The 27,061-nt window shown below is 36.2% G+C and overlaps 1 protein-coding gene across 2 annotated transcripts in view; it reads left to right on the forward strand.

Moving 5' to 3' along the window:
- Nucleotides 1–27,061, forward strand: part of TBCK (TBC1 domain containing kinase) — a 95,676-nt gene that overhangs the window by 47,618 nt on the left and 20,997 nt on the right. For both annotated transcript variants that reach the window (XM_057379093.1, XM_057379094.1), the window contains 3 exons: nucleotides 3,502–3,538; nucleotides 4,912–5,073; nucleotides 18,626–18,801. In XM_057379093.1, coding sequence (XP_057235076.1) covers nucleotides 3,502–3,538; nucleotides 4,912–5,073; nucleotides 18,626–18,801 — 375 coding nt within the window. The remainder of the gene's footprint in view (nucleotides 1–3,501; nucleotides 3,539–4,911; nucleotides 5,074–18,625; nucleotides 18,802–27,061) is intronic.

The raw sequence follows: 27,061 nt of genomic DNA on the forward strand, positions 1-27,061 counted from the left end.
ATCACACCACAAGTGGAGTCAACAATTGGTAACAACATCTATAAATCATTTTTACCATCTCTAAGTTATTTTAATAATACTGAAGACATGACAGTTTTCCAGTTTCAAACTGTTGAATAACAAATAGTCAGGTGAGGATTCTTCTATAAGATACTGCAAGAAAAATTTTTACTCCTGTTACGGCTGTAATCTTTAAAACTGTAGATATTTAACCTTAATCTCAGCTCTGTAACTCTAAGAGGTGTGGAAGGTTCAAAGAGATTTTTGAACTTTCCTAGAACTTTTTGGTAAACACATTATATACACACACAAATAAGAAGTTGTAAAAAAATTGGCATTTTTGATGTTTTCAAAAATCTATTGTTGAATTTTAAATAATACATTTACATTATCCTGCCGACAGGTACATAACTTCCTTTCAGTGTTCATAAGGTACACCTGGATCATSCAGAAGAGCTACTTTATTCTTACAGACTTTTCACACAGCAAGAAGCTTGTGTGTACCTTTTAATGCTTCCTAACATAACTACCAACAAACATTAAGTCATTTTCACTCTTTTCTTCCTTCTGAAATCTCTTTACAAACAAAATCCCCTGAGCCTAAATTTCTTTAGAACTAGTCTTTACAACTGAAATTTCAATCTTCTGTAGACACAAGTGTCTAAAGCTCTCATATTCTGAAGGAACAGTCAAATAATAAAACAGTCTAGATAGTTTTAGCAGGCAATAAAAAAATCGTTATGGGAAAGGCTTTCATCAAGATTTGAACCAGTACCTCTAAGACCTTTTATGTCTAATGGAAGGTGCACTCCTTTCAAAACATGGCCACCAAGCTATAGCAAAGTAAACATCTTCATCCTGCTGAAAAACGACAAACTGCATCTCACAGCTCAGGTACTGAGCAKAATTTATCATAACAGATTGCTATTGCAAAAGCATTTATCTAGGGATAATGGAAATATGGAGAATGAAACCTAGCCTAAGGTCAACAGATTTTAGTTTTAACTGAAAAAACCCTGTGGATTTATTATTAAGATTGTTTGAAAGGGAACTGGTGTTAATATATATATATTCATATATATATTAACTTCATATATAAGAAATGTCCAATTACTTACTTTAAAGCACAAAAGAGCTTGTATTTTATTAGCAAAGCAAAATTATTATGGCACTGCTCCTCTCAAGGTCTCTCTGAAAAATGTGTTGTTTCACAGGCTCTGTTTAATCTGACTTATTCTCAGGCTGTTCCAGCGGCTCATATGCTACATTACATTACACATTAGCTRTATTTCCCAGCTCTGGAGAGTTAAGCGTCAGGTAAAACCACAACGTCCTTACATTTCAGGGTTCAGCACTGAAGGGTTGCAAACCTCTTTTTCCTGGAGCTCGTAATTCCAGGGCTGCAGCGTGSTGCTGTTCCGGGCGGCGGCCGCTGGAGGGCAGCATTGGCTAACGCTGTGTAACATCCCGGTCCAAGCGCATCCCGGAGCTGTGCCCTGGAGGCAGCGCAGCTCCTCCTTCCCTTTCTCTGCCATTGTGGTGTAATGCCACCCGTGTTGTGCCTTTCCTTTCCTTGCTTCCTGAGAGCAGTCATAATCGCTTCAGGTYTCCCAACACTTCCTTGTCTTAAGGCATTTTATTTGTTAAAATCAAAGGAAAAGCTCCCTTCAATACAAGCTCACCTGACGCCTTCTGCTTAAATTGTTTGACCTACTTTTCATGTCAGTGCTGATAGGTTTGGTRAGGATGGTTTAGAGTGAAGCAGTGGTTACGTTTTAGTAAACTTCAAAGCTTCACATTTTATGTATTTTCTTGCGTATTTCTATGTAAATGCATGTACAATAGGGGTGTTTGTGAAATTAGGAGAAAATGAGGATCTGCTTTGGTAAAACATTTTAATCAAATATATGAAAAGGAGAAATTAATTGCTTTTAAGTACCAAGGAAATAATATGGTTTAAATAAGATGTACCTCCAAGCAAAGAGGAGCCTCAGGCCACTAGGCTTGTTTTCCTACTRCATGGGCAGCAAGATATTGCATACAATCAGATAAATAGGTATTAGCTGAACACAACCACTGTAGGGGATATTTCAGGGAACAGGATATTTTATTATTCCCTCGAATGCCATCCATTTAACACATGACAAAGATACACTCAGGGAAATAGTATTAATTTTATCAGATTAAAATGGTGATTGAAATTGATTTGGTTTGGATTTTGAATGCTTAAAATTGATGGGCTGGAGGACAAGCTTCATCAAAGCCTGCTGAATATTAAAAGTGGTGTACTCTTCTTTACTTACTCTGCTTTAGTTTATGGACAGTATGGTTCAGAYCTCAGATGTTCAGATGAAGGCATAGGAATAAAATTTAGAGAGAGCTGTACTCAGAAGTTTTTCAGCAAATTGTGCATCATTTAGTCTAACCCGTAATCCAGTTCAGAGTTTATAGAATAGGTCATTTATTAACATAATATCAATTATGTTTTCAGCTCCTCATTTGTTTACTTCCAGGAAAAGCTTAATAGCAGGATTAATTTGCACTTTTTATGAGTTAAAAAGTAATGTATTAATATTTATGTCTTACTGTAAATCTTCATAGCACATGAGCTGTGCTACTGAGTGAAATTTAACAATGATCATCTCACTCTTGCATTCCAAATTTATGGGAACTTTCTTTGCAGTTTGATATTTCAAGAAAATAGAATCTGTTGTCTTTGTCTTGCTAAATACTTCATTGAAAAAATCAAAATTCTTAAGGTGTTGTAAGTTACTAACACGTCTTTCTCTGTGTGATGTCATGAGTATGAAAGTTTGCAGAAATTGAAGGTTTTCTGAGCTGTTGCAGTAGCTCAAGTCTCATGGTGGTGTAAGTGCTGAAGCAGGACACCTTTGGGTAACATCTGCCCTGAAATGGTCACAGTGGAACTACATAAATGCTTACATTGTTATTAAGCATTTATTGAGAATGAAACTGTCCCTAATTTCTTCACTGACAAGTATGCATTTTAATAAATACCAGCATAGCAGAAAAAGGCAGAAGTGATTTGAACCTGTAATTATTTCTATAAAACCATTTTCTTCTGTTGTCAAAAACATGTATTGAATCCAATTGGTTTATGCTTTTTCAGACATCCTTGGCTAATTTTTGCCTAGCTTAGTGATAATTGCAACAGTTTAGTAGAGCAGGTTTTTGAGTTCTTAAAGACTTTGGAGGTTATATTTTGCAACCCAGCCTAGTAAGGGTGATGATTGGGTTTTTTGGTTTTTTTTTTTGTTTTCAAACCAGTGTTACAAACAAGTGATTTGAAAAATTGCAGAAGGAGAAAAGCTTCTCAGGGGCTAAGAATTCTGTTATAGTGGATTTGCCACTGCAATTATTTTCCTTTCTAAATAAATTCATGCAAAATAGGTGATTTTTAGTGTAGTTGATAATTGTCATAGACATCTTTAGTTCTCAAAACTTTTTTTTGTTTTCTTCCCCCATCACCCTCTTTTGCAGCTTTATGCGATTCCCTGGTTTCTTACAATGTTTACACGTGAGTATGGTTTTCTTTCCTCTGATTAAATGTTCTTCTATTGCTTAAGCTTAATTTTTCTCACTTTTTCAGCCGAAGCTTTTCTAATTGGTATGATAGGTAACTTAGTACAATGCTTGTAATTTGCAAGGATGTGTTGTGAGTGTAAAACTCAGCAGTGCCTGTCACTCTCTGCCCTGATTAATTAGCATTTCTACTTTTATTTTTTGTGTTGCTGTTATTGTTACAGTATTGTATTATTGTTATCATTATCTGGATTATTTTACACATGCAGTATTTAGGGTGTATTCAGAGGAAGCTGTTAACTACTGAAAAAAGATGTAATGATCGTTAAAAAYCAAAACTAAACCTCACCACCATACCCTGCCCTTACTCAAATAATGTAAGAAAGACTGACTTTGTTTTTGAAGATAATAATTATTTTATTGCRCGTAGATACACTGTTGTTCTGGTAGCACTCATTTACCATATTTGTGCATGTATACTAGGAAAAAAAAAGAGCTTTATAATTTGGTGAGCTTTTAATTAAAGAGGACAAAGTTAATAAATTAAGAAAGCAATTAAAAAACCTCTTTTCTCAAAAATCTCCAGTTTTTTTTCATGTCATATCAACATTGGCAGAAGTTGAATTTAAATTTTAAAAGTGGCAGAATGAAAAGTGCTGATGTAYTATTTCTCTGATGAAATATCAAAGAACTTAATGTGAGATTCTTGATTGCCGTTTCTCAAGATCTTGACTGTAAAGCACTGGTTCTTGCAGTTGTCCATTTTTCTATACCTTTCATGAGAATCACCACATTTTGAAAACCAAGGAGATGGTTTCTTTAAACAGTCAAGTGCAATAAAATCTTAAAAATATTTAGCTGGAAGATAGCTTATTTTAAGAGAGCCACCTTCRGCTTTATTTACAAACTCCTGCTATTTTAAGTAGGCTTTTTTCCTTGTCTTTTCTTTATTCTGCCAGYTTTTTCTTTATTCTGCTCATTTTTTGTCTAATTGCAAGTAGTTGATCTTATTGTTTAACTCATTAATATGTTCTTTCACTTATTAGTGAAAAACTGATATTCCTGCATTAATATGTAATTGTACTGTACCAAAAGAAAAATAAATTACCTAATTTTGCACGTACTTGAAAAGTGAAAACCCCTGTGCTTCCAAGTATTCATTAATGAAAGAAGACTGTGATTTCCAGAGTAATCAAACTGCATGTGAAGACAAATATGATCCTAATCAGGCCGAGTCCTCTTTTCCCCCAAATGGAAAAGRAATAGCTCAGGATGGGAGAGGAAAGAAGTATACAGGCAACTCATTAACCTTCTTAATGTGTGCATATGCTTGTACAGTTTYATTTATTGTGCTTATTCATTACGCAGATGTCTTTCCTTTGCACAAAATTTTTCACTTGTGGGATACGTTACTGCTTGGAAATTCCTCCTTCCCRTTCTGTATTGGAGTTGCCATACTTCAACAGCTGAGGGATCGTCTTCTCGCTAATGGATTCAATGAATGCATTCTCCTTTTYTCAGACTTGCCAGGTACAGAAAAAACTGTTTCTTCCCTCTTTCTCTGTCTTCCCCAATGTGTTTCTAAATCTATTAAAGAAATCGTGCTAGAATTTAGGCAAACTCACTGTCAGAGTGAAGATTTTAACTGTGATTTGCTATAGTTAGTTGAAGTCTTTTTGCTGTCATCGGGAAGAATTCAGTAAGKTTGTTATTTCCAGGTGAAGATTGGAGTATTTCATTGTGAAATTTAGAACAATTTAAAATAATTCARAGCAACTGTTTGCAGTTATACTACACACAGACACAATCCAGTCGATAAGAATTTTTTTAATAAATTGATTACTGTGCGGARTAGTCCTTTTCCACTTTGATGCTGGTATTAACCTGTTTTCCTTTCAAACATAATTAAGCTTTAACTGTGAAAGTAATTAATGTAAAAATATTAGGGAAAGCAGTGTAGGAAGCCATTGAAATTACTCTGTTAAATGTTTCCATTTGAAATTTAAAGCTTTTGGAAGAACTTCCAAAATTGTATCAGTCTGCATGATCATTGTGTAGTTCTTTGTCTTTGCTCAGTGGGAGGTGATTAACCTCCATACAAACAAGTATTTACCAAAATAAATTGCAGTTAACCATGAAGTTTGGATCTACCTTTTGAGCAAGTATCTAGTAAGAAAGTAGAATGCATTTGAATTGAGTAAGCCATGTCACCTGGAAGATGTGTTTTAATTTGTAGTAACACTGAGGAAGGCTGCTGCACTCAGAGCATGCTTRCATTCTTTTATTAATTCCCTCTCTCCAGCTCGGGATGTTACTAATGTAATACRTGTCTTAGGTAAGAGGTGGCAGTATTTCAAATGTGTGGCTTTTCTTTATAAAATTCTAATTTTGGGGTAATTCCTGGGGTAATTATAGATTTRGTGAGCTCTATTTGAACACCATGTGTGTAATTCAGTTATTAATGATTCATTTAAAGAGAAGTTGCTCTTTAGAAGAATTGAAGGAGCGAATGAAGCTGGGAGGAGCATTTAAGCTTAAAAGGCCTTGTTAGGTGTTGCAGTCTCCACAATTGCAGAGTTTATTGAGGTTAGCAGTAGTCTAGGATATGACAASAGCAGATTAGGCTGAGTTCACAGTTGCATGAGTCAGTGAATTACAAATGAAGCTCTTTGCTTTCTTTAAATACTGTTGTCAGCAGTTGTCTCTCATCATATACCCTTCCATCTGGGTCTGGATTTCAAAATATAGCCTGTCTCCTACTTATTAGTTTAGCATGTACTATGCATTTGCTTCTKTATTTTTCAATTTGTAAGAAATTTAATTAGGCTGTCCCTTATGGTGTAGAATTTTAATTTTCTGTATGCTTAGTAATCTCAAATGCTCATGGTAAATTTAATGGGATATCTACARATGGCTGAAATGTGAATGCTGCACTAAAAGATTGATTCTCCCCTTGTCTTCTCCTCCCCCATGAGTTAGCTATATGTCTTAGTTAAGTATAGAGTCATTAATATTTAACTGATTTTCTTGCCTCAGGTCATTTCTCCATATTTTTTTTCTTGAAGGGTGCTAAACTATAGATTCCAATTTATCTTAAATCAGKTGATTTACTGACAGTGAAAGTACTTTCTGCTAAGGTCATGTATGAGAGCACAGTAGTTCTTATAATGCATATCTATTTATATAATAAAATTAAATCACTAAAATCTGTAGTGATATAATGTGCATGCATTCTGCTGACTGCAGTTGATGACAACTTTGCTGATACTCTGGTAGGAAATACAAATTTCTAAAAATATTTTCTTAAATTGGTGGTGTCTGTGATATTTAGGATGTCTACAGTGGCACAATTGAATATTTTAAGATTAATCTAAAGCATACCGTGAAACACTGCTAATAAAACTACGAAGGGAAAAAAGAATAAGGATGAAAGACAATCCTAGTGTGACCTAGAAGTTAAATGTTGTTGGTCTAGCTTAATCAGTAACTTTTTCAACATATAATTCTCATAGCCTTGTGCTATTTCTTTCTGACATGAGTCTTATTTCTAATTKAAAAGTATTGACTCATTATGCATTTTTCACCTGTGTCTTCCAAACAAGACTTCTGTTATTTCGGTTACAATAAATTGTGTGCCAAGGCTGAGAGTTTTCTGAAAGTGATTTGCAAATAACCTTGACCTGAAAACTAGGTCACTCCCAGGAAGAGGCTATTTTGTTCAAAACATCTGTGATAATTTTAAGCTAAAATCAATTGTTGCTCAACARTCTGAAACTCCTGTGATTCCTAAACTTTGTGTGTACTGGAATGGCTAATTTCAGGCTGCTGGTGAAAGCAACTTCCTTTCCAGATTGATAAAGGTATTTTACTGCAATCTTTCAACTTTGTGGAACACTTTTAAAATTTCTTATTTTTACAAAGCAAAAACCCCACTGCTTAATTTCCAGTTCACTGAATATAACACAATTTCAATTGCTGTTTTTAAATAATCATGATGTGATGAAAATGAAGGGGCATTGTGTCATTATTGGTCCCTTGATTCTGAAAACTCTTTCCAGTGCTTGTTTCAAAGCTTTGGCCGTATTTTATCTATAAAGCCAATACAGTTGGGCATTACTTGCTATTTTTGGGAGCTCTGTTGCAAATTTTGATTCCATTTTATATACTTTAAACAATGTCCTAACATATTGAGAAATTTATTTGAAGAATTTGACAAAATAATTGGTTAATTATAAATACTGGAAAATCCTTTTGCAACAAATGTTGCCTTGTAGCAACAAATGTCCTAGTTCATTCCTCATGGAGCTGTATGAAGGAGGCATACAAGCAACTGCTAAAAYGTAAACAGATTGTTTAGGAAATTTGTACCCCATAGTAAGGGGTGGGGGGCTTAATTTAAATTCTCTTTCATTTTTTTCTTTTATTTCCTTGTGTATAAGGAGCACTGCTAAGTACAAAGTTTTTTCAAACAATATAAATACCAGAGAATATTTAGGAAGTGCTATTTGAGACAGACAAACAAAACCAACCTGGGAGTCATTGCTAATTTTTTTACATGTAGTTTTGAGACTTAGTAAATTTTGTCCTATTCAGGTGRTGCAGAGAGAGCAAAGACAGTGAGCATTACCTTTGTTTTTGCTGTAAGTCTGACCTGTAGCAGAATGTGTCRGGAAAATGAGAATGGTAAGGGTGACACTACTATGATGAGACTCCTAAGGTACCAACAACAGAGGCAGGACTTTGCTTTCAGACCAGTGCTGATTTCTACTGAGACAGTTTGGATATCTCTTAATCTTATGTATCAGCAGATTTATAACCCAGAAGGCTTTTCATGCACTGAGGGCCAACTGGATAAGTTTACTTTAAAACTTGCAGGTTTTGCTTATATATTTGTCTTAAGAATCTTGCCTTGTGTTTGTGTGATAATGTCCATTATTCAACTAAATAATTATGGTTATTGTAATTTGACTTGAATACCCACTGTACAAGTACAAAGTCAAAAGCAGCTTTTCTTAGGAAGCTCTATGCAAACAGTTAAAGGATTCTTAGACCAATCCACTCCCCCTAGAATGGGTTGCAGTATAGGGCCTGGCCAAAAGATCTTCCTCCAGTGATCACTGCCAATGTCAGTGCTGACATACGGAGATGACTTATGGCCTTCTGGAGGGATAGTGGACTGATGAAAAGATGGGGACAGATGCTGTTAGAGAACAGGGAAATACCAAACCTAGATATGAGATAAGAAACATGCTCAAACCTTTTAGGTTAGTTCAATAAGCTCRTGTTCTGTAATTCTGGAGCAAAAGGAGGGTTCATTCTTTTAATACTGTGCACCCTAGGAAAGTGTCTTTTTGCTGAATCCAGGCTAGTCAGTGCTTCCAGAGGAAGAGCCTTGGCCTCAGATAGGTAATTCATTAAGACTGACTGTAGAAAAGTATTTCCAGTGCAATGAGGAGCTACAGTAAAATGGTGGAAGTGGAAAATAGAGGATTATACTTCATGAGACACAAGCATGTAGCTTTAAGAAGAAAGATCTGGTTGTCATCAATCCACAGACATTAATGATTTTCCAGGGAATAGAGTTTTCTAATTGGGAGAAATTATTATATCCATTGCCATTCTAGTGATGTGCCAAAATGCTGAATCCTGTGATGRTGGGAGCCATATGAGTGCTTAGAAGGATTGTATCCAGCTTGTAAATGGCTTAAARGTTAACAGATAGTGGAAATTCTCTATTATGATTGTATGGAGCAGTTTGGAATGATACATTTCTGTTAACAGCAGCAAAATTAGACACACATCAGAAAACTTTACTTCAGGTGTGTTTCTGACCCTAGGTAACTACCATTTTACTTTCTGCTATTTTGCTTCCTGAAAAAACTTTGTCTGCCCACATCTGTGATCCATATGCTTTTATTGTACTGGAATTTCTGGTCATTCAGCATTTAGTTAATATAGATCTGGTGAGAGGAAGAAATGGCAGTTGGCCAACAAGTCCACACTGAGTTTGTGGGTGTTTGGTGTCTGTCCCCATTTGTTTCACCACTCTTCCAAGGGAAATGTAACCTCGGAAATTAAAACACCACCTTTGAAGGGACTGACAGAGATACAGTGGTCTTTCATATTCCAGTGAGCAGTAGGGAAAAAAAGGTAGTACAGTGTTTTGATTAGGGTTTGACATTTTTCATACACTTTTGAAAATATCTTACTGCTTAGATTAAAGCTCTGAGGAGCAGAAGCTGTGCCAGCCCTTCTCAAAGGAATTTTTCTTAACTTCAGCTACAAAATTTTGACATTTTGCTCTGCTGTTGTTCATGGAAGATGGCACTGGAAGGTATTTTGCCATGAAGCTGACTGCYTTTTCAAGTTATACTAAAGCTGAAGAAAAATAGCACTTTGGTCTCCTTCACATGATACAGATGATAATGGTGTTGTGGCTATGACACAAAAACATTGATTGGAAATATYGAAAGACGTCAGAATTTAACAGGAAATCACTTTCCTAGTTTTCTTTTCTCGAAATATGTAGGTCAAGCTGATATTTATGGAAGCATCTTTTTCTGAGTATGTTGCTCATCTCTGCTATGTTAGATGGCTTTTTGGAGATGCAGGTCTATTTCATGATGCAATTCCTCAAGATCACTTGCTTTGGAAGGTGTGTTGGTTTTGCTTGGCCCAGTTKTTGGAAGTGGGGGGCCAAAAAGATGGCAGAGAGATTTGTTAGGATATACCTGCTCACCAAGGCTGTCTGGTTGTGTCAGATTYTGTAAGACTGATGATGTTTTACTTGAAGCTGTGAATTCATTAATTATTCACCTTTTCCACTCATTGTGACATAAACAAAACAGTTCTAGATTATAGATTCTACTCTCTTGAGATTAAAGAGAAATGCTGGARTGGGTGGACACACTAAGGAAAAAAAATACTGAAATCCTTTCTTGTAGTCTGTAGTCATCACTGGAAAAAGAAAATCAAATATGTACCCTTTAGCAAAGGGCTTTCTGCCTCAAGAGATGGTGCTTCATAAAAAGGGTTAAAAGTAAGTTTATCAGTAGAGCTTTCCTAGTCCATGTCTTAAAAACAGTCTGACACACAGTTATGCCTTCTGTTTTTTGTTTTAACCCTGATAGTGCTCTTTATAGTGAAAAGGTACTTCAGAAAATGGGATACTCCATCTCTTAGTCATGTAGGATTTTGTACACTTTTACACTGGAATAAAAGTACAAGAAGGTAGACTGTCAAACATAACAGCATTTCTAGGCATGTACTGACAAAATTCAGGCTGCCCTTATCTGGACTTTGTTCCTAGATGTGAACTTTTTTTTCCTCTTTACAAGGGTGTCTTGGGAAAATACTTCCTTTTTTCCCCCCGCCATTAAAGCTACAAGCATAGCAACTGATTCAGGATTAGACTGATGTTTAGAAAGCAATAGTGTGTACTAGACTTATTTTCCCTTACAATTGTGGACAAAGTTGCTGACAGACCAAGGTGCCTCATAGGGTATCTGCTTATAATTTTGTTATGTTTAATATTTGCCTGTACAGGTATAAATGTTCTGCTCAATAATCTTTAGTTCTTATGCCGGTCATAGAAGAGTGTTTTTAAACGAGCTGCACAAATGATGCAGTATTAAAAATTCTTGATTAAAATGTACATTAGCAGCACATTTCYATATAACTGTATATATATTTGGGGAATGTATATCTAGCATTGTGATAGATACACATAACTACTTAAATACAGAACTGTAATGGCAATGTAAGCTGAGAGCTAGAAGAATCTCTCAAAATAAGGACTGTGAAATGAGATTGTTTAAGTGAACTCTCAGTGCTCTTATACTTTGGGATAGCTGTCAATTCCCATTGATTTACTTTCACATAATATTTCACTTAAATTCTCTTGCATTCATAAATCTGCATAAGACATTTGATTCTGTCTGTCCAAATTTCTTTGTTTTCACTATGCTAAGAGTATAGTGGAGTTAAATAGAAATCAACAGAAAGACCAAAACTAAACATGGAGAGCTAGGGCAGGGTTTGTATGTAAAGCTAAGACTTTGTTGATGTTACAAGCTTGGRATAAATTTCAGGACTCCATAGTTAGTATTGAAGGGCAAAACTTGTTCTGGAAGAATATGTCCCCCAGCTGGGAAGGACTCACATTGTGAACAATGCTGCTTGCACTCTGAAAATTATGATAAAGAGTAACCATCAAGGGTGTKTCAGGTGAAACCTCTATCACTCCAAGGCTTTCAGTCCACACAAGTATCTGAGGGGACAGTCTGGGAACATTGCATTTCTCTTTAGAGCAGGGCAAGGAGCTAGACAGTCTCTTGCTGGTTGTTCAGCCTTCATGCTAAAAAAAGGGCATAGCACAATTCTAAGGAAACAAATCATGTAAGCAGTCATGTAAGCTGATAAACCACAAACTTGTCTGCTGGGAATGCATCCCTGAAATGACAAACTTTTATGTCTTGAATGTACTTTAATATTTTCATGTGTAAATTCAAATGAGGGGTGTTAACTTAGCTCTTTTGTAGAGTAAGGGAACTTTTTCACATGACTTATGAGTAGGTTAATTATGCAGCAAGCTTTAACTAACTTGGGAAATGTATACTGACAAGGTTGGGCTGATGTTAGTTACTTGAAGTTAYTAGTTTTGTTATGTGAAACACTAACATAGACTTGACTAGTAGTAAACACTGGAAGTTTTGGATCTCAGTAAGTTATCTACTGTAGTGCCAAATGGCATGAGTATTTTTTTAGGAATGAAAGCAGTTTTAAGTATGGGTACATAAGCAAGATGGTTACCTTCCTGTTTACAGTTGCTGCATTTGTGGGAAATAACATTTCAATCCTGAATAAGATGTTGCTTGCTCTAGCAGTTTGAGTGTGTTGCATCTTTCAGGATACTTATTGGGCAGATTTAGTATTTGTATTTATCTTTACCCAGAGTTTTTCCATCATTGRTCTGGGAATGAACAAGTCAGATTAGAGGTTTGCATCCTTTTCTCGTGGAAACAGGTACTCCCTTTCAAGATTACCTGCATTTTTGTCTTATTTTAAARGCAGAAAATCTGAGTCGCTTCATATTACTCCCTTATGGATATCCTGAAGGCTAACCGGAGGGCTGTGCTAATGCAAAGGTCTTCTACTTATGGCTCTTGAGAGAGTCRCTGGTTTTGTAAGAATTTGGCCTGGTCAGAGTTTTCTGACTGTAGAGTTTTTTACAAGTTTATACCTGCTATGCCTGGGAAATAACTGAAGTAGTTCAGTTACCACCCAGATGGAAACCCATAATGGCATGGTCTCTTTGCATCTGAGTTTTAGTGTTTGCATATTATTTCTGTGAAACACAGATGTAGCGTAAAGAAAGAGAGTTTCACAAGTATTTCAGATTCTAAAACTGACTTAACACATATTTAGCAAATATTATAACAAATATAACAAAGAAAAGTTGGAAAAGAGGTTTTCCTTCAAAAGTTGACTGGTTTTGGATGTTGTGTTGGTGGCACAACAAGTTCCTCATCTTCATGGCTTTCTAACAAGTTTCTCCTCTGAGCTTATTCCTGCAATTTTGTAAACCTGTTCTTTTATGCATCTTTTGGTTATTCTCTACCTGTGAAGCAGTGTTCATTTTTCTGCTGAGCTGCTTTATTTCCCCTTGTGTATTTCACAAGTTTTGCATAGTAGCCTCCATCTGACTATTTCCATTATATAATGTGAATTCCTGTGCTTCTGTTGCTGGCCAGTGTTCCTACCCTGTGTAAGGCTGGTCCAGATGTCTTTAACATTTGGTTAGTTTGTAGAAATGTCTGCTCTTAAACAGCACTGGCACACCTCATAAAAATGTTTAAAACACTTTCTTGTTGGAGCTTAGCTCTAGTCTTTATGTAATCTATTTCTGTCTTCTTTCTCAATAAGACATGGCATGTGGCATTTGGTGATTTACTTACAGTAATGCTTTGCTCTTTGTACAGTCACTTGGCTTTCTGTGTCTTCCCTGTTTGTCTCAATCAGTGCAGGACATCATCACACTTCCATACCAGAAGGCATTCTTTAGTAAACCTTTCCACTGAACTGCTGAGTCAGAGGAATTTTTACAATCATAAGGAAGAAAAGAACCCATGTTTGCCCTTTATGCAGTCTAATGTCTAGGGAATAATTCATAGTGTTTATTGTTGCTTCTCTCTACTGCTTCCATGAAAATATGAAGTAATGCAACTATCCTGTAATGTATGAAATAAATAATGTAAAAAGAATAGTTCTGCATTGACCTTTTCATTCATAATAACMTTCTTACAGTAATAGATGCAGACATGTTGGATAGAAATGTCACTCCTCTTCCCAGATTTGTCCTTTTAAATATGCAGACTCAGTGTGTCTTTTTGTATGTCATCAGGAAAAAAAAATTATGTCCTTTCACATCTATTTCTTCTAAGAGCAGGAATCAGGAGGTTGAACTGACTGACCTATTCAGCTCCAGAGCTTTCATAGCACAGAGATTTTCTGGCCTATTTATGTGGCTGTGTGGTGAAAGCTGATGTTGCCTGGCAGGGTMGCAATAAAGTGTTTGTGATGGAGTTGTCAAACCAAGCTCGTAATTCTGGGCTATTCCCAAAATGCAGAAGCAGTTTATTTTGGCTGAATTTCTTAACTGGTATCCTGTTACCCAAGGAAAAGACTCTGGAACTGATTAACTGTACACAAGGACGTGGTCTGTGTAGATTTTCATTAGGAAAGAGCCATTCATYTTCTGGTTTTCTCCATTACTTGTCTTCACTTGCTGTGAACAACATGTGCATCCAGTTATTCTGCAAAAATAAAAAATGCTATGTGCTTTTGTCACAGGTGTATTGCATTGCAGCTGATCCTTTTTTGAACATCTGTTTCAAGTGCAATCTACTTCTCTCCTGCATCTATGATAACAAACCTTAAATGTACATAGYTTAAAAAGCAGCTATGTTGGGCTGAGCCATCCTTTTCAGTTGAGGCTGTAAATAGAGGGAGGCAGCAGCTTAGTAAGATGTTATAGTTTCGCATGAGCAAAGCAATATAAGGAGCATCTTTGAATGAACATAAGTTTAGTTCAGAAAAGGAACAAAACATTTCAGTAGACTTAGTGTTAGGAGGGGGACATAGCAAAAACAAAATATTACTGTTAGATCACTTTTCCTTTGCTTCCCTACCCCTGCCTTTGTCAATTGCTGTATTATTGTATTATTTGCAGATTTGGAAATGTCAGTAAAAACCTTTTGATTCTGAGCGATTAGCTGGTGCCATAGAATTGTTTCCTGTAAGGCTTGATTGCTGCTTGACTGAAATCCTTGAGCTCATTTGAGCCAGAACTTATAATGTTTGAAAATGAAACTTGTGACTTTGGTTCCTAAGGTACTTGGGTTCCAGCTTTGACTGCTTGAAATACAGGCACTCTTGCAGTTTTCCAAAAGCAGACAGCTTAAAGATGTACCAAGTTTTGAAATGATAACTTATTTTGCTAGTATTTGTCTTGCGTTTTAAGTCAGGCTTAAATTTTTTCGCACTTCTCATTTAATAATACCGTGTTACACCAGCATGTTTTCATTGCAGATATTCCAATGAAATAATTTTTATTAATAAAAACAGAAGGCACATCATTTGTAAACTACCAAATATCCCAGTACTGTGTTCCTGGAGAGCATAGAGATGTTATGTGCACGTCTCCATTAGTGAGCATGCCTTCTTCATCCTTTTTAAATGTTACTGTTCGCTTCTTGCTCACACCCRGAGCATTATGCAGAGCCTGCTCTCAGAAGGGAGCTCTTCTAATTTGTTTGTACATGTCAAGTATTCTGTCATTCTGCTGAGGTAGTCACTGTTCATTTGTCCACAGTCCTGTTCAAGAATCTAGGCTCTGACTGGATATGTTTATGCTTCTGACATATCAGTGGTGTGTTTCTAATCATGTAGAAGTGCTTAATGTTTTCTGGCTTGTAATCCAGTGACTTGGGAGCAGGAAGAGCACAGGCAAAATTAATACTGTGTGAATGCAAAGTCTTGGGGAGATAACAAAAGATGGACATTTCACCAGAGACTGACTCATCTGTCATATATTTGAAAGGGCACGGGAAGGAGCTGGGATTGAAGTAGCGCAGCAGACCCTTACTTATTAGCCAAAAAGAGGAGAAAAKATCTTATCCAGCAAGGCTGCAAGAGATTGCATTTCAGTTTAGTTACTGACAGGAAGTGATTTTTCTTAAACTGAAATTGCAAACAAATGATGAAGATGGGCTTGAAGGTTGCTCAAGTGTAAAGCCTRTTCATGCAATGTGACTAATAAATATTCTGTAAATATTTGTACCAGTTTAATGTAGTCCTAAACTCCAGTATCCTGAAAGTAATTTTTTTTTTTTTTAAATAATGTTAGTTAATTCTTTGAGTAAATTCTTTCACCACCAATARTCTTGTTTCCCATGTAGGTTCTAAATGTTGACTGTTCCCACATATATGCACRCATGTGCCTATGGTTTACACTTAGTTTGGGGGGCATTTTGTGGTTGTTGAGATTTTTTATTGTTACTTGTGGAAACCACAATCACTTTGCTGTAGTTTTTATTTTGCATTATTTTGAAGCAGATCAATTAATTGACAGACTGTAAATTTGTTTTAGGCTTTTGATGGCTTTCCCCACAAAAATTCTCTCTTGTTCTGTGAAGTTTCATTTCAGCCATGGCCACTGTCCTTCTGAAATGCTGCATAGAAGACATGAGAAACCAAAAAGTCAAAAACCACAGAGTAGCAGACTCCTACATTTTTTACTTACATCCTGATGTGTGAGAACTGGTTATTGTTTTTATACACACACACAGAATAAGCTGAGTTGGAAGGGACCACAAGGATYGTTGAGTCCAGCTCCTTGCCCTGCACAGGACACACCAAGAGTCATCATATGCCAGAGAGTATTGTCCAAATACTTTTTGAACTCTGTCAACTTTGGGGCTGTGACCACTTCCCTGGGGAGCTTGTTCCAGTGCCCAGCCTATTGCTGCATCTTCCTTTTCTCTAAAATGGATTACTTTTGGAATTACACAGCTTGTTTCTAGGAAAAATATTTTGACCTGTTTCAATGTTTAACATGGTCAGTCTCAATTTCTGCTTTCAGCTTKTTTATAGCTTTATTGCAAATAGTGTTCCTATTCCATCCCCCAGTTGTCTGTTTTCAATTTCAGATATMTGTAGGCTATTATGCCCTCTCACAGCCAAATGCTTCTCATGCTATTAATTATTGTTGTTCAGATTTATGTTTTTTACTGGCTAAATTCTCCATTCATATCATTTATTACAGAAGTACTACTAATGTTTCCCTAGCAAAAAATCTCAGGAAATGGGGCTTATAACTCAATTACAGCAGTCTCTTTACAAAAAAAAAATAAAAAACCCCAAAACTACAGCCTCACTGTAAATGTACTACGGTCTTGAACTGAAATTCTCAACTTTTTATCAATAAAATGAGTTTTCAGAAATTTAGAAAAATGTGCAAGTGTGATGAAAGTGCTTTAGGGTGTTTTTTGAGCTTTAGGAATAATAACTAGTGAAATATTTTAGAGCTAGAATTAAAATTGGGTAAACCCCAGCTTTACTCTCAGACCTTTCAGAAGTTTAGAACCAAGATAGCACATAAGCATGTTATYATCGATGGAATTAAAGCTTCTGCTGCAGATTGTATCCTGCCTGAATATGGACAACTTTTTGAGTGGAAGAATAATAGACCACATCTTTCAGATTTTAAATAAAGTCAATAATCTCATCCAACTAGATTATTCTGCTCYAAACTTCAATTTCAACTGCTTCCGCTCACCACCCTCAGTAACTAAGATTTCTGGAGAAACTCCCACATTGATGGCCAGGCATCAAATCTGCTGATGGCAATGRGTGATTGAAGGCAGCACATCAAATCTCTGTGAGATATACAGATAAAGCCTGGCTGCAGTGCCTCTGTTTTCTTCATAGAAGCTGATGCTTTAATTTAAGTGTTGGAATGAATTGTACAAAATCTTGGGACAGACACAGGAAGTGCTGATATCCCTGCTCTTTGTTACACTACACCAGTTTTGTCATGAAATGCAAGCTAGCATCATTTTTCTCTTCATGAGAACACATACATGAGATGCAAAACTAACCAGYCCTTTTATAGTGATTAAAAAAGGCTTTTATTTGCATTGTGTTAGAAGATAGATAYATGCAGGATACTTAGTTTTCCAAAAATATATCTCTAATAGATTTACATTTTCTTTTCTTGTACCAATGTATTTCATTRAACTTTCCTACTTTTTGATGGACCATAGCTTATTTTAGGAGGCTTCTCATTAGATAGGCGCTAGATTTCTTCTCAAGTTGGGTTACATTTTGTCACACAGCACTTCACACTTTCAACCGGGAATCTCTGGTTGGATTTTGAACCGTTTTGTTTCTTTGTTTGTTTGTTTAAAAAAACCTCTAGAACAAATCTCTAAAGCAATTCATTATGTTTGCCATCAAGCACAAGTTAATATTGAGAACTCTTTTTCCAGCAAAGAGATAACATACAGCTTTGTTAAAACAGCAATCCACACAAAATTTGGTAGCTGAAAGTTTTGAGTCTGGCTCTTAGCAGAATTTAACTGACAAATAAGACAGTTGATCAAAAAATTCTGAAGTCTGTACACTGTGTGAAATCTGCTTTTGGTGAACTGCATGAACTTGTATCAAACAGTCAATAGTCTGACTTGTTAAGACTTTAAGATGCCTCGCAATATCTTGGCTTCAATTATTGTCCTGACTTTGCAAAGTTATGATACTCTTCCCTTAAACAGACATTCTTACATAACTGGGGAGAGAATTAATTCTTAAAATGTCTTTACTCGGTTTTAATGAAAAAAATCTGAGGTTTTTTTTTTTTTTGAATGGGAAAATGTTTTTGAAAGCTACAGTTTGAGCAAGGGACAGAGAGACAGACAAAGGTATAAATGGGTATATGTATATTTAGCAATGTCATAGCTGGGTTACTTGGCTTTACTTGTATTTTCCTGTCCCATTTCTTATTTTTTCTTTAAATGATTTCCAGAGATCGATATTGAGCGGTGTGTTCGTGAGTCCATCAACCTGTTCCGCTGGACTCCAAAGAGTGCCACCTACAGGCAATACGCGCAGCCCCCGCGACACGCCCCCGACAGCAACGGCGCCCGGAGCTCCATGTCCTCCTTTGCCGCTGACTACCAGGAAGCTCCTCGAAGCGACCTCGTAAGAAACCCTGGAACTGGAGGGGGGAAAATAGTTCATGTTGTTCAGATTGKCTCTCCCAACTCTGCTCCTTCAGTTCTGTTACCACAGACCAATGCCCACAACTCACCTGCAGAACTACTAACAAGCTTCATCATAGGAGAAAAGCAGTAAAAACACCAGTGTGACAGTGAGAAATAGGCAAGTGGAAAGTGAGGCAGGCAGCTCTGGCTGCTTTTTCCRTCTTGGTATGTCAGGTAAAGGATATACCATAAGTTATTCTGAGAGTTTAGTAGGTGAGTTACGCCTGTGTTTATCCTAGCAAAGAGCAGCTAGTAACTAAGAAARTACCTGCATTAAATAAATACTCAGTTTAGCAAAAAGATTTTCCTCTTCTCCTTTAATAAAATCTAATGGTTGTTTCTCTCATCAAATGCACCATCTGGAGACTGGGGATTTCAAATGATTCCTTCTTCTCAGCAGTATAAATCTAGTTAGTCTCTTAAAAATTAAATTTGATTTTGTTGGGCTTTTTTTCTTTCACCTTCTCCTACAATAATTTCATTCATGAGCACATTCCAATAGTAGGGGATGTATATATAGACCTGCTACATCTATTTGATGAATTGCATTAGGTTTTAGTCTTTCCATTTGTTTTTCCTGACTATGAGAAAACTAAGAAGTGTTGTTATCATCAAGTGAATCTTTGCTTTTTAGTCCTTTAAGTGGAGCTTGATATTCAGTCATTTTCTTGTTTTTTACTTTAGTTTTAATTTTATTTCTATTGTAATTTCTGGAAGCCTTGGCTACAAATCCAGGACTGAAAGGGCAGAGATGCAAATGAAGAACAGAAGGAAACTTCAAAGATTTCTGGGATTTAAGAAACAATAGGTGGATATAGAAAGGCAACGGGGAAGAAAAATGAAATTACAGGAGAATTGTAATCATCTGGAATTGTAGCCAGCACAGCTGCTGCTGTGCTGCTCTAGAGMTATGTAGAAAGCCTTTCTGAAGGAGCTAAGGGCTGCACTTTCATAAGAGTAATTCAGGACCTCCTAAGGTCATCTGGTACAAATTCCTGCAGAAAACACATCCAACACTTAATTCAGATGGAGTTGCCCAGGGTTTCCAGGTCAAGGGTTTTCAGGTCAAGAAAACTTCCAAAGAAAGTATTCAGCCTCTCTTGGCARTCTGGTCAGATGCCTAACAGTGAAAATGATTTTGTGTTAGTTGGTAGTTTTTCTGAATGTTATGACAAAAGAGTAAAAAAAACAAGTCTTCTGATTCCTAATCATTTGCTTGTGTACAAGCAAGAGTCAAAGCACTTGGATATAGCAAAGAGGGAGGCTGGAGAAAGCAGCAATGGTCTACTGAACTAATAAACAGCAAAAAGATTTGTATTTGTAACAGAGATAAAAAGCCATTACTTCAGATCAAGTGAGGTTCTTTCAGTATTCTTCCGTTTCCTGAGAAATATTTTGGGTGGTTTTTTCCTGATAGTGATTTTATTTTCATACCAGAAGTTGTGTTTGTTTATAATACCAGTAATTAGGCTCCTCCATCCTACACAAATTTCCAAGAAACTAAGCAAATGTTTTGGTATGTTAAAGAGGAGAGAAATAAATACTAGAACTGTTGCCTTCTTTTTCAATTCTACTTCTGTCCACCTAACAGCAAAGACCTCTTAATTTACTGCAGCACAACTGAGGGTTTAACCTCTTTTGAAGCACAAGTATATTGGATCTTTTGGTTACTGCAGTATTTTTTTTTAGCTCATCATATGAAAGAGTGCTGTATGGATTCTGGAATCTATACAGAAATAYGTGAGCAAAGAGGAAACTGATCGCATGAATAGTCTTCCTTTGTGTCCATATCTTAAATTATAGACTGCAAATGTGTTGTTTGCTTTTATGTGCTGTATCTTTTTGTGTCAGATTTTGAGACAGATAGATACAGGTCAAGTATGTTATGGTTCAGTCAGGAGACATAGTTCAGACTTGGAAAATCCTGTGTAACATGAGTCGATAATGAGCTACCTCTCACTTATGACCAGTTCTGCACTTTTGGATGTTTTTCTTCATAAAATGACACTTCTCAGGGATTAGAGCAATATTGATAAAAAAATAAATTTTRATTACTGGTGAAATACACTATTTACATACAAAGGTGGTGTGGTTTGTTTTTGTTTGGGTTTTTCTTTAACCTTAATCCTGGAAGTAATTATCTCTTTCTTCAACATGTCTTCTACTGGTATTTGCTGCCATGGGGAAATTYTTAGGTACTTGAAAGCAGTGAAATCTGAGTTCAATCTTCAGTACACACAGTACCCTTTAATGGATTTTCTATAACAAAATTGTKTCTTTGCTCTTCAGCTTATCTCTTAAAAATTACTTTGCTTTTCCTTACCAATGTAGTTGATCATTCTTTGGACAAGTCCTTTGTACTACATTTGTAGCTCCGGTTTTATATTTGTGGGTCACCTCTGTATTTGAAAATGGGTAGGATACAAAACAATTCCTTTGTGAAGAAAGTTGTGGGTTTGCTTCTCAAGGTAATTTATGACTTCTTGAAACCTTAAATGTTTACTGTTTTTAATTGTAAACACCATCTGTCTCTTACCTCTATATTTATGTTTTCTTTCTAAGCTGCTTCAGTTTGTTTCTTAAGTGCTTTTTATTGGCTACTCAAGTATTTGTGTGTATCTGCATGTTGCTATGCTTTGTTTAATAATAACAGGATAAGTATTTCCCCTCTGGGTGTGCATTTTTCTCCCTAAATCAGCAGTCAGTTAAACAAAACTGCTTTGACTCTTTAAGCATTGCTTAGTTTTTATTTTAGTGACATCTATTTGTAACTTCATACATAGGCTTGGGTGCTCTCTTTTTCCTCCTGGACTTGTGTGTTGCTTAATCTTTTACTCTTYCAGCCAGTAAACATATTTCTACTGAGATAAAATCTCAAGGAGGAAATAGTTTCAGAGAGAATGAATGTGCATCTTAAGTGGGTTTGMATGTTTATTTTGAGAAAGATAAAACGTCAAAAATACCAAAGGCAAAAACCTTTAAATTCACTACTGAATTTACGCTACAGTCTACTCAGTTTTGTGCCTGTAAAAAAACTTTACCRRTACATGGATGATTTTTTTCTTCTTSCTCTTTGTGAAACTTACTTTCATACTCTGAAAACTCCTGAAGTATTTTTCCTGAATGCCCAGGAGTCACAGAGACGAATAACACCGTAATCTAACAATTGTCTGCTATATCTGTGTCTCCATTATTATAGATATGGTAGACATACACTCTCTCCAACTACTTCCRTATTCTAAAAAAAGGGGAGAAAATGTTGCAGTTTCTCTGTCAATATCTGCTCGGGTGTGCAGATGAACTCACAGAAATCCGGAGACTGATACAGTTATGGCTTTGCCTTGGTTTTCTATTCCAATTCTCTTTTCAAGGGTGGGAGTTCCTGWTGGAACTGAGCAATATCTGTTTGATGTTCATGCTGTTCGTAATGGCTGTTATTTTTATTCTGCCTAAAAGGTCTTCTGACACCCTCGATCCATTTCAGTTTTTTTTTGTCTTCTGCTTTTGTACAGAATTTGGTTTTGTTTTCCTCTTCTGTTGTTCTTATACTTAACAGAAAGCTGTTACTCAAGTTTCTCTTTAGTTCAAATTGTGCAAAGCATTAGGTGATCAGGATCTCAGTTAATGCTTCTAATTTATTTTACATTTGCCTTTGATGCTTCTATTTTCCTGGTTGTAGCTGCCAACAGCTTGAGTGAGAAGTTGGGGTTATTTGTAATTTTTAAGACGAGTTGGTTAGAATGCGCTTTTTATGTCACTCCCTTGTGAATGAATAAATAAATCACTTTAATTAGGCATATCATAAGCTCATCACATTCTGGCAAATATTTTAGGAATTGTTKCAAACTTCAAAACTTTCTCTGTTTATTGGTTAGCTTTTTGAAGTCTCTTTGATACCCATAAGCCTGACAGCCAGCAACGAGGAAGTGGGGAGTGTAACGAAACCTCTGCTTCCAGTGCTTTGGTTCTGTAGATTTAATTATCTGAAGGAAGCCTAATTTAGCAACTTCTTTACTCTGACTGATTTTAAAAATCTKTATGTATTTTCTATAGTTTTAGGAATTTTTTGGTAGAAGATAAGWCATTAAATTATTACCAAACTGGATAAAATACCAAACATAAGGCTTAGGACATAACTGATGTTAAATGTTAATTTAAAAGTCTCTGATGAATGTTGTGATTGGGGTTTTTTTTAAGTTGTAGTATAAATTGCAATTATTTTAATTGAGTTTAAACTCATTGAAACAAATGTACTGCTTAGTTGAGACAGAATTTAAGGAGTATGTTTGTAATGATCTAAATGTTATTTTTATGAGAGTGTAATAGTTTGTGACATCTAGATCATATTTAAGGATTGTAAGCTTGTTTTGCACAGACTTGGTTTTCAGGTCTCCYTGGGATGTGTTTATCTGCTTTAAATGCAAATGGGGCAGTTGGAGCAGCCAGAGCACTCTCTGCTGCAGCCTTAGGCTCAGGTTCTGGATTCACTGATTGTCCACCAGTCCTTCCTCACAAGCCTTTGTGATTATACCCACTTTGAAGTTGAAAACTGCATGTATTTGACCTTTTAGACCTCCCACAACTGGGATTCCATCACTGATTAACAAGTGTGCGGAGGGGGAAAGGGTAATTGTACCAGTAAAATTAATTATTAAAAAATAAAATCTACCCAATTCTTTCTCTTCGCATCTTGTAGGAAAATGTTCTTTTAAGTTTTTTCCCTGATTTGGATATTGTTTTAAAATCAGATTCTAGGTCTGTTAGCCTTTGAGCAATTAAATATTAGGAGGCTTTTTTTTTTCTCTTTGGTTTGTCTTTCGGTTTTGTCATACTATTGGAGAARAAGAAATTACTTTAAAAATTGTAAGTAGTAGCCACTCTGTGGGAATATGAGGAATAKGGCAGCTACCTTCACCACTCTTTGATGTGTAGAACTTACATGTAGCTTACAGGGTAACTGCCTGACCATGTTCTCAAACTTCATCAATTACTCGAATTGAGCACTCATCTTAGTAGTCACGAGTTAAGGGAGAGYCTGAGCAGTATATTTTGACAGCCTTCACAGTGGTAAATAACTGAAAATGCCAGTTCAGAAAATAGGAATGTGAATAAATAGTAGCTRCGGATGAAAAAAGGTAAATTGTCTAAATCCAAGGTCTCTGACCAAGTGAGATACATGATCACATTATGAAGGAAATTCCTCTAGCAGCTGCAGTTTGCATTTTGAGATGTGATGTCAAAATCTGGTTGGTTCTGTTTATAAAGAGGGCAGGGGAATCTGTCATCATTTTTCTCAAATCAAAGGWATACAACTTCTTGACAAGGACAGAGAATCTATCGAGAGAAAAAAAAGAGGCACTGATGGAAAGCATTCAAGGCTGGCAAGATCATTCTTGCTGCTGCTTTTAWTTCAAGTTTTATTGCACATTAAAGCATCCTGTGAGTATTTTCAGGCATGACTGGATTATGTTTCAGCTTTGTGTTTTGAAATGGTTCCTTGCAGTGGTGAGCAGCTTTTACCTTTTTTATCATATCAGGGGCAATAAGTGAGACTCTGCAGCATGTCTGCCTAGCTGCATGCAGAGGAATAACTTGTTCTTCAGCCCTGACTTAGTTTGTTCACTTAATTATGTTATTCCAAGGAGAAGGAGATGTTTCCTTAATAATGAGCTCTTTGACAAGCAGAGCTCACTTAGGTTTTTTGTAGACTGCCTACAATGTTGTGTGCAGACATTTGGAGGATGTTTATGATGACAGTTGGTTGGTCATTGCTGTTTGCACWTCTCAAGATGTGAGTTCTGGAGCAAGGAGCTTTGTGGGGGAACCAGGATAATAGAGGGGATGGAAGAGTACAGCTTACAAAACAGAATAGAGCAAACTTAAACAGGAAGTAGAAGGAGAGAGGGAGCATAGAGAAGGTGGCACCACTGTCTTGACTTGGAAATGTGAGAAGCAGAATATGATGGCTACAGAGAACTGAATCTGATGTAAGACTCAGTTTGCTATAGAGGTTGTATAGAGAACAGTGGCTCTCAAGTGTTGAAAAATTGTAGAAAAGAGTTCCTTAAATCTCGAATTTTGTCTATTCCTCCTTTATAAACAGTTCGCAATTGAACATCAAAAACATTGAAACCTTTTTGTATGACCCTTTCCTAATAATTGTCATAAAAAATGGTGAGGAGGGGGACTGGAGGCCTTAAATCATTATCTTATACGCTTTTTWAAAAAAATGTTTGTAGTCATTTCTATGTACATGCATACACTGATYGTAGAAATCTGTTGGAAAAATATGGAATGACATATTTCATGAAACACATTTTTTCATGAAGGACCTTGATAGTTTGAATAGAGCATTTTACTGGAACCCCAGATTTTAATTATACTGACTTCCAGGCTGAAGTTCCTGACATATTAAATAAGCTGCACTAAGTTTTGCCAACTTCGAAGACAAAGGGGAAACCCTGCATGTGCTCAGATAAAGCTATCCTTTTCATGGGTAGAAAGTTACTTTATAGCTTCTGTGTTTATCAGATCGAACTGTTAAATTCAGGTTCAGCAGAACTAAAGATACTTGGCTATTTTCTCCAAAAAAAGTGAATATCTTCATTTAATAGCCATGATGAAATGCCTGTAAGATTACAGGGTAATGGAAAAAGAGATAGGAGCTATGATTGTACCAGCCTCGTGTTCTGGAGTGCTTTAATCTTTCTGAAACTTGACTTCCAAATTGCAAATGGTTAAGCAGCTTTAATTCCTACCATTTAAAAAATTAAATTCTTAATGCCTATTTCTTCTTATTAAGAGCAGTAAATGCATATAGCTTAGCAATTTCCAGGCCTATTTGAAAATTAATGGGGTGAGAAGAATAAGTACTCTGAAAATAAAGAATGTAGGGTGTTGTCAGAGAAACTTCTGGGCAACAAGGAGACCTCAGACTTCAGCTGAAGTATTCTTTCTGCTATTGCTGATGAAGCAGTCTTCCCTGACAAACAGTTTCTTATAGCTGAATAGTCTAAAGCAAGATTCATGCTTGTAGTTAGAATATGCTAAAATAAGGTTCTCTCTTTTGCAGGAAAACAGAAAGCAACTTAAGTARTAAGCCCAGTATCTATCTTAGCACATGTAGACTTGTATGTACGTGGGTGTGTGAAAATGCACGTCTTTCTRATAATTTTTATGTTTCCTAAGTAATGACAGCAAGTTGATCTCTGTTGTCAATGGTTCTCAATTTCAGTATTGTTGTCATATGCAGTTTCTTACACAATCCTTAAAACACAAGTGTGTAACTGGACTTTTAACTACCTTCTGGTACTGTGCTTGAAGTACAGCGTTCGTCTTTTTTAAGAAAGAATTGGGGTTTTTTTAGGAAATCTGTGCCAAGACTTGGAAAAGAGGAAATAGATCACAGCAGGAAAATAACTGAAAGAAAGAAACAAGCATTTTATGTATGTGATAAGCTTTTAAGGTTCTTTTAAGTTTTTCCCCAGTGGTTATCCTGGCATTTCTTTTAATCATTGTTCTATTTGTACTCCCTATAGAGTATTACTAGCATGGGAATTTTGGGTCATGGGATAATCCTTACACTCCCTTCATTATTTAAAACAGAAAAAAAAATAGCAATGATAAATTCAGCAAGATATTATAAGTAGCTGTCCTGAGATGTGCCTACCTGTAACTTAAAGTACCTGAAATCAAAATCTCAGTTGCATACTACAGCCTGTTCACAATTTGTTGGGTATTTTAAATAATTAAGTGCCATAAGTTTTAAGTGCCATAAAGTTTTTCTGAGTGAAGCTAACCTAGCTTAAAGAATTTGGTTTAAAGTGGACYGTCTTCCTTCCTTCACCTACTTTTCCTTCTGGTTCTTCATAGCTGGAAAACAATGCCTGTAATGACAAAATAAAGCCTAAACAGGGAATTGAAGCAAATAGTCCTGACAAAAGTGAAGACTCCTATCTAAAATGTCAGCCTGTATCTTGTGCATCTCTTCAATATCAGCCTGTATCTCATTCATCTCCTCTTACTTGTCCATGCTGAGGCGAAGAGAGTAGGCACTGAGGTGGTAGACAWCAGCTGGAACACTGTTGTGTAGAGGAGTAGGAAAGGTGTTAAAGGTTCAGAAAAATCTGGAAGATTGGGGTGTTCAGTGGCTGTGATGGCATTAGGAACTGAGGCCATCAGCTGAACTTAAGTCCAGT

The sequence above is a fragment of the Malurus melanocephalus genome, unplaced genomic scaffold (genome assembly GCF_030028575.1).
Source record: "Malurus melanocephalus ecotype Western Australia unplaced genomic scaffold, MMel_1.1 scaffold_386, whole genome shotgun sequence".
Taxonomy (NCBI): domain Eukaryota; kingdom Metazoa; phylum Chordata; class Aves; order Passeriformes; family Maluridae; genus Malurus; species Malurus melanocephalus.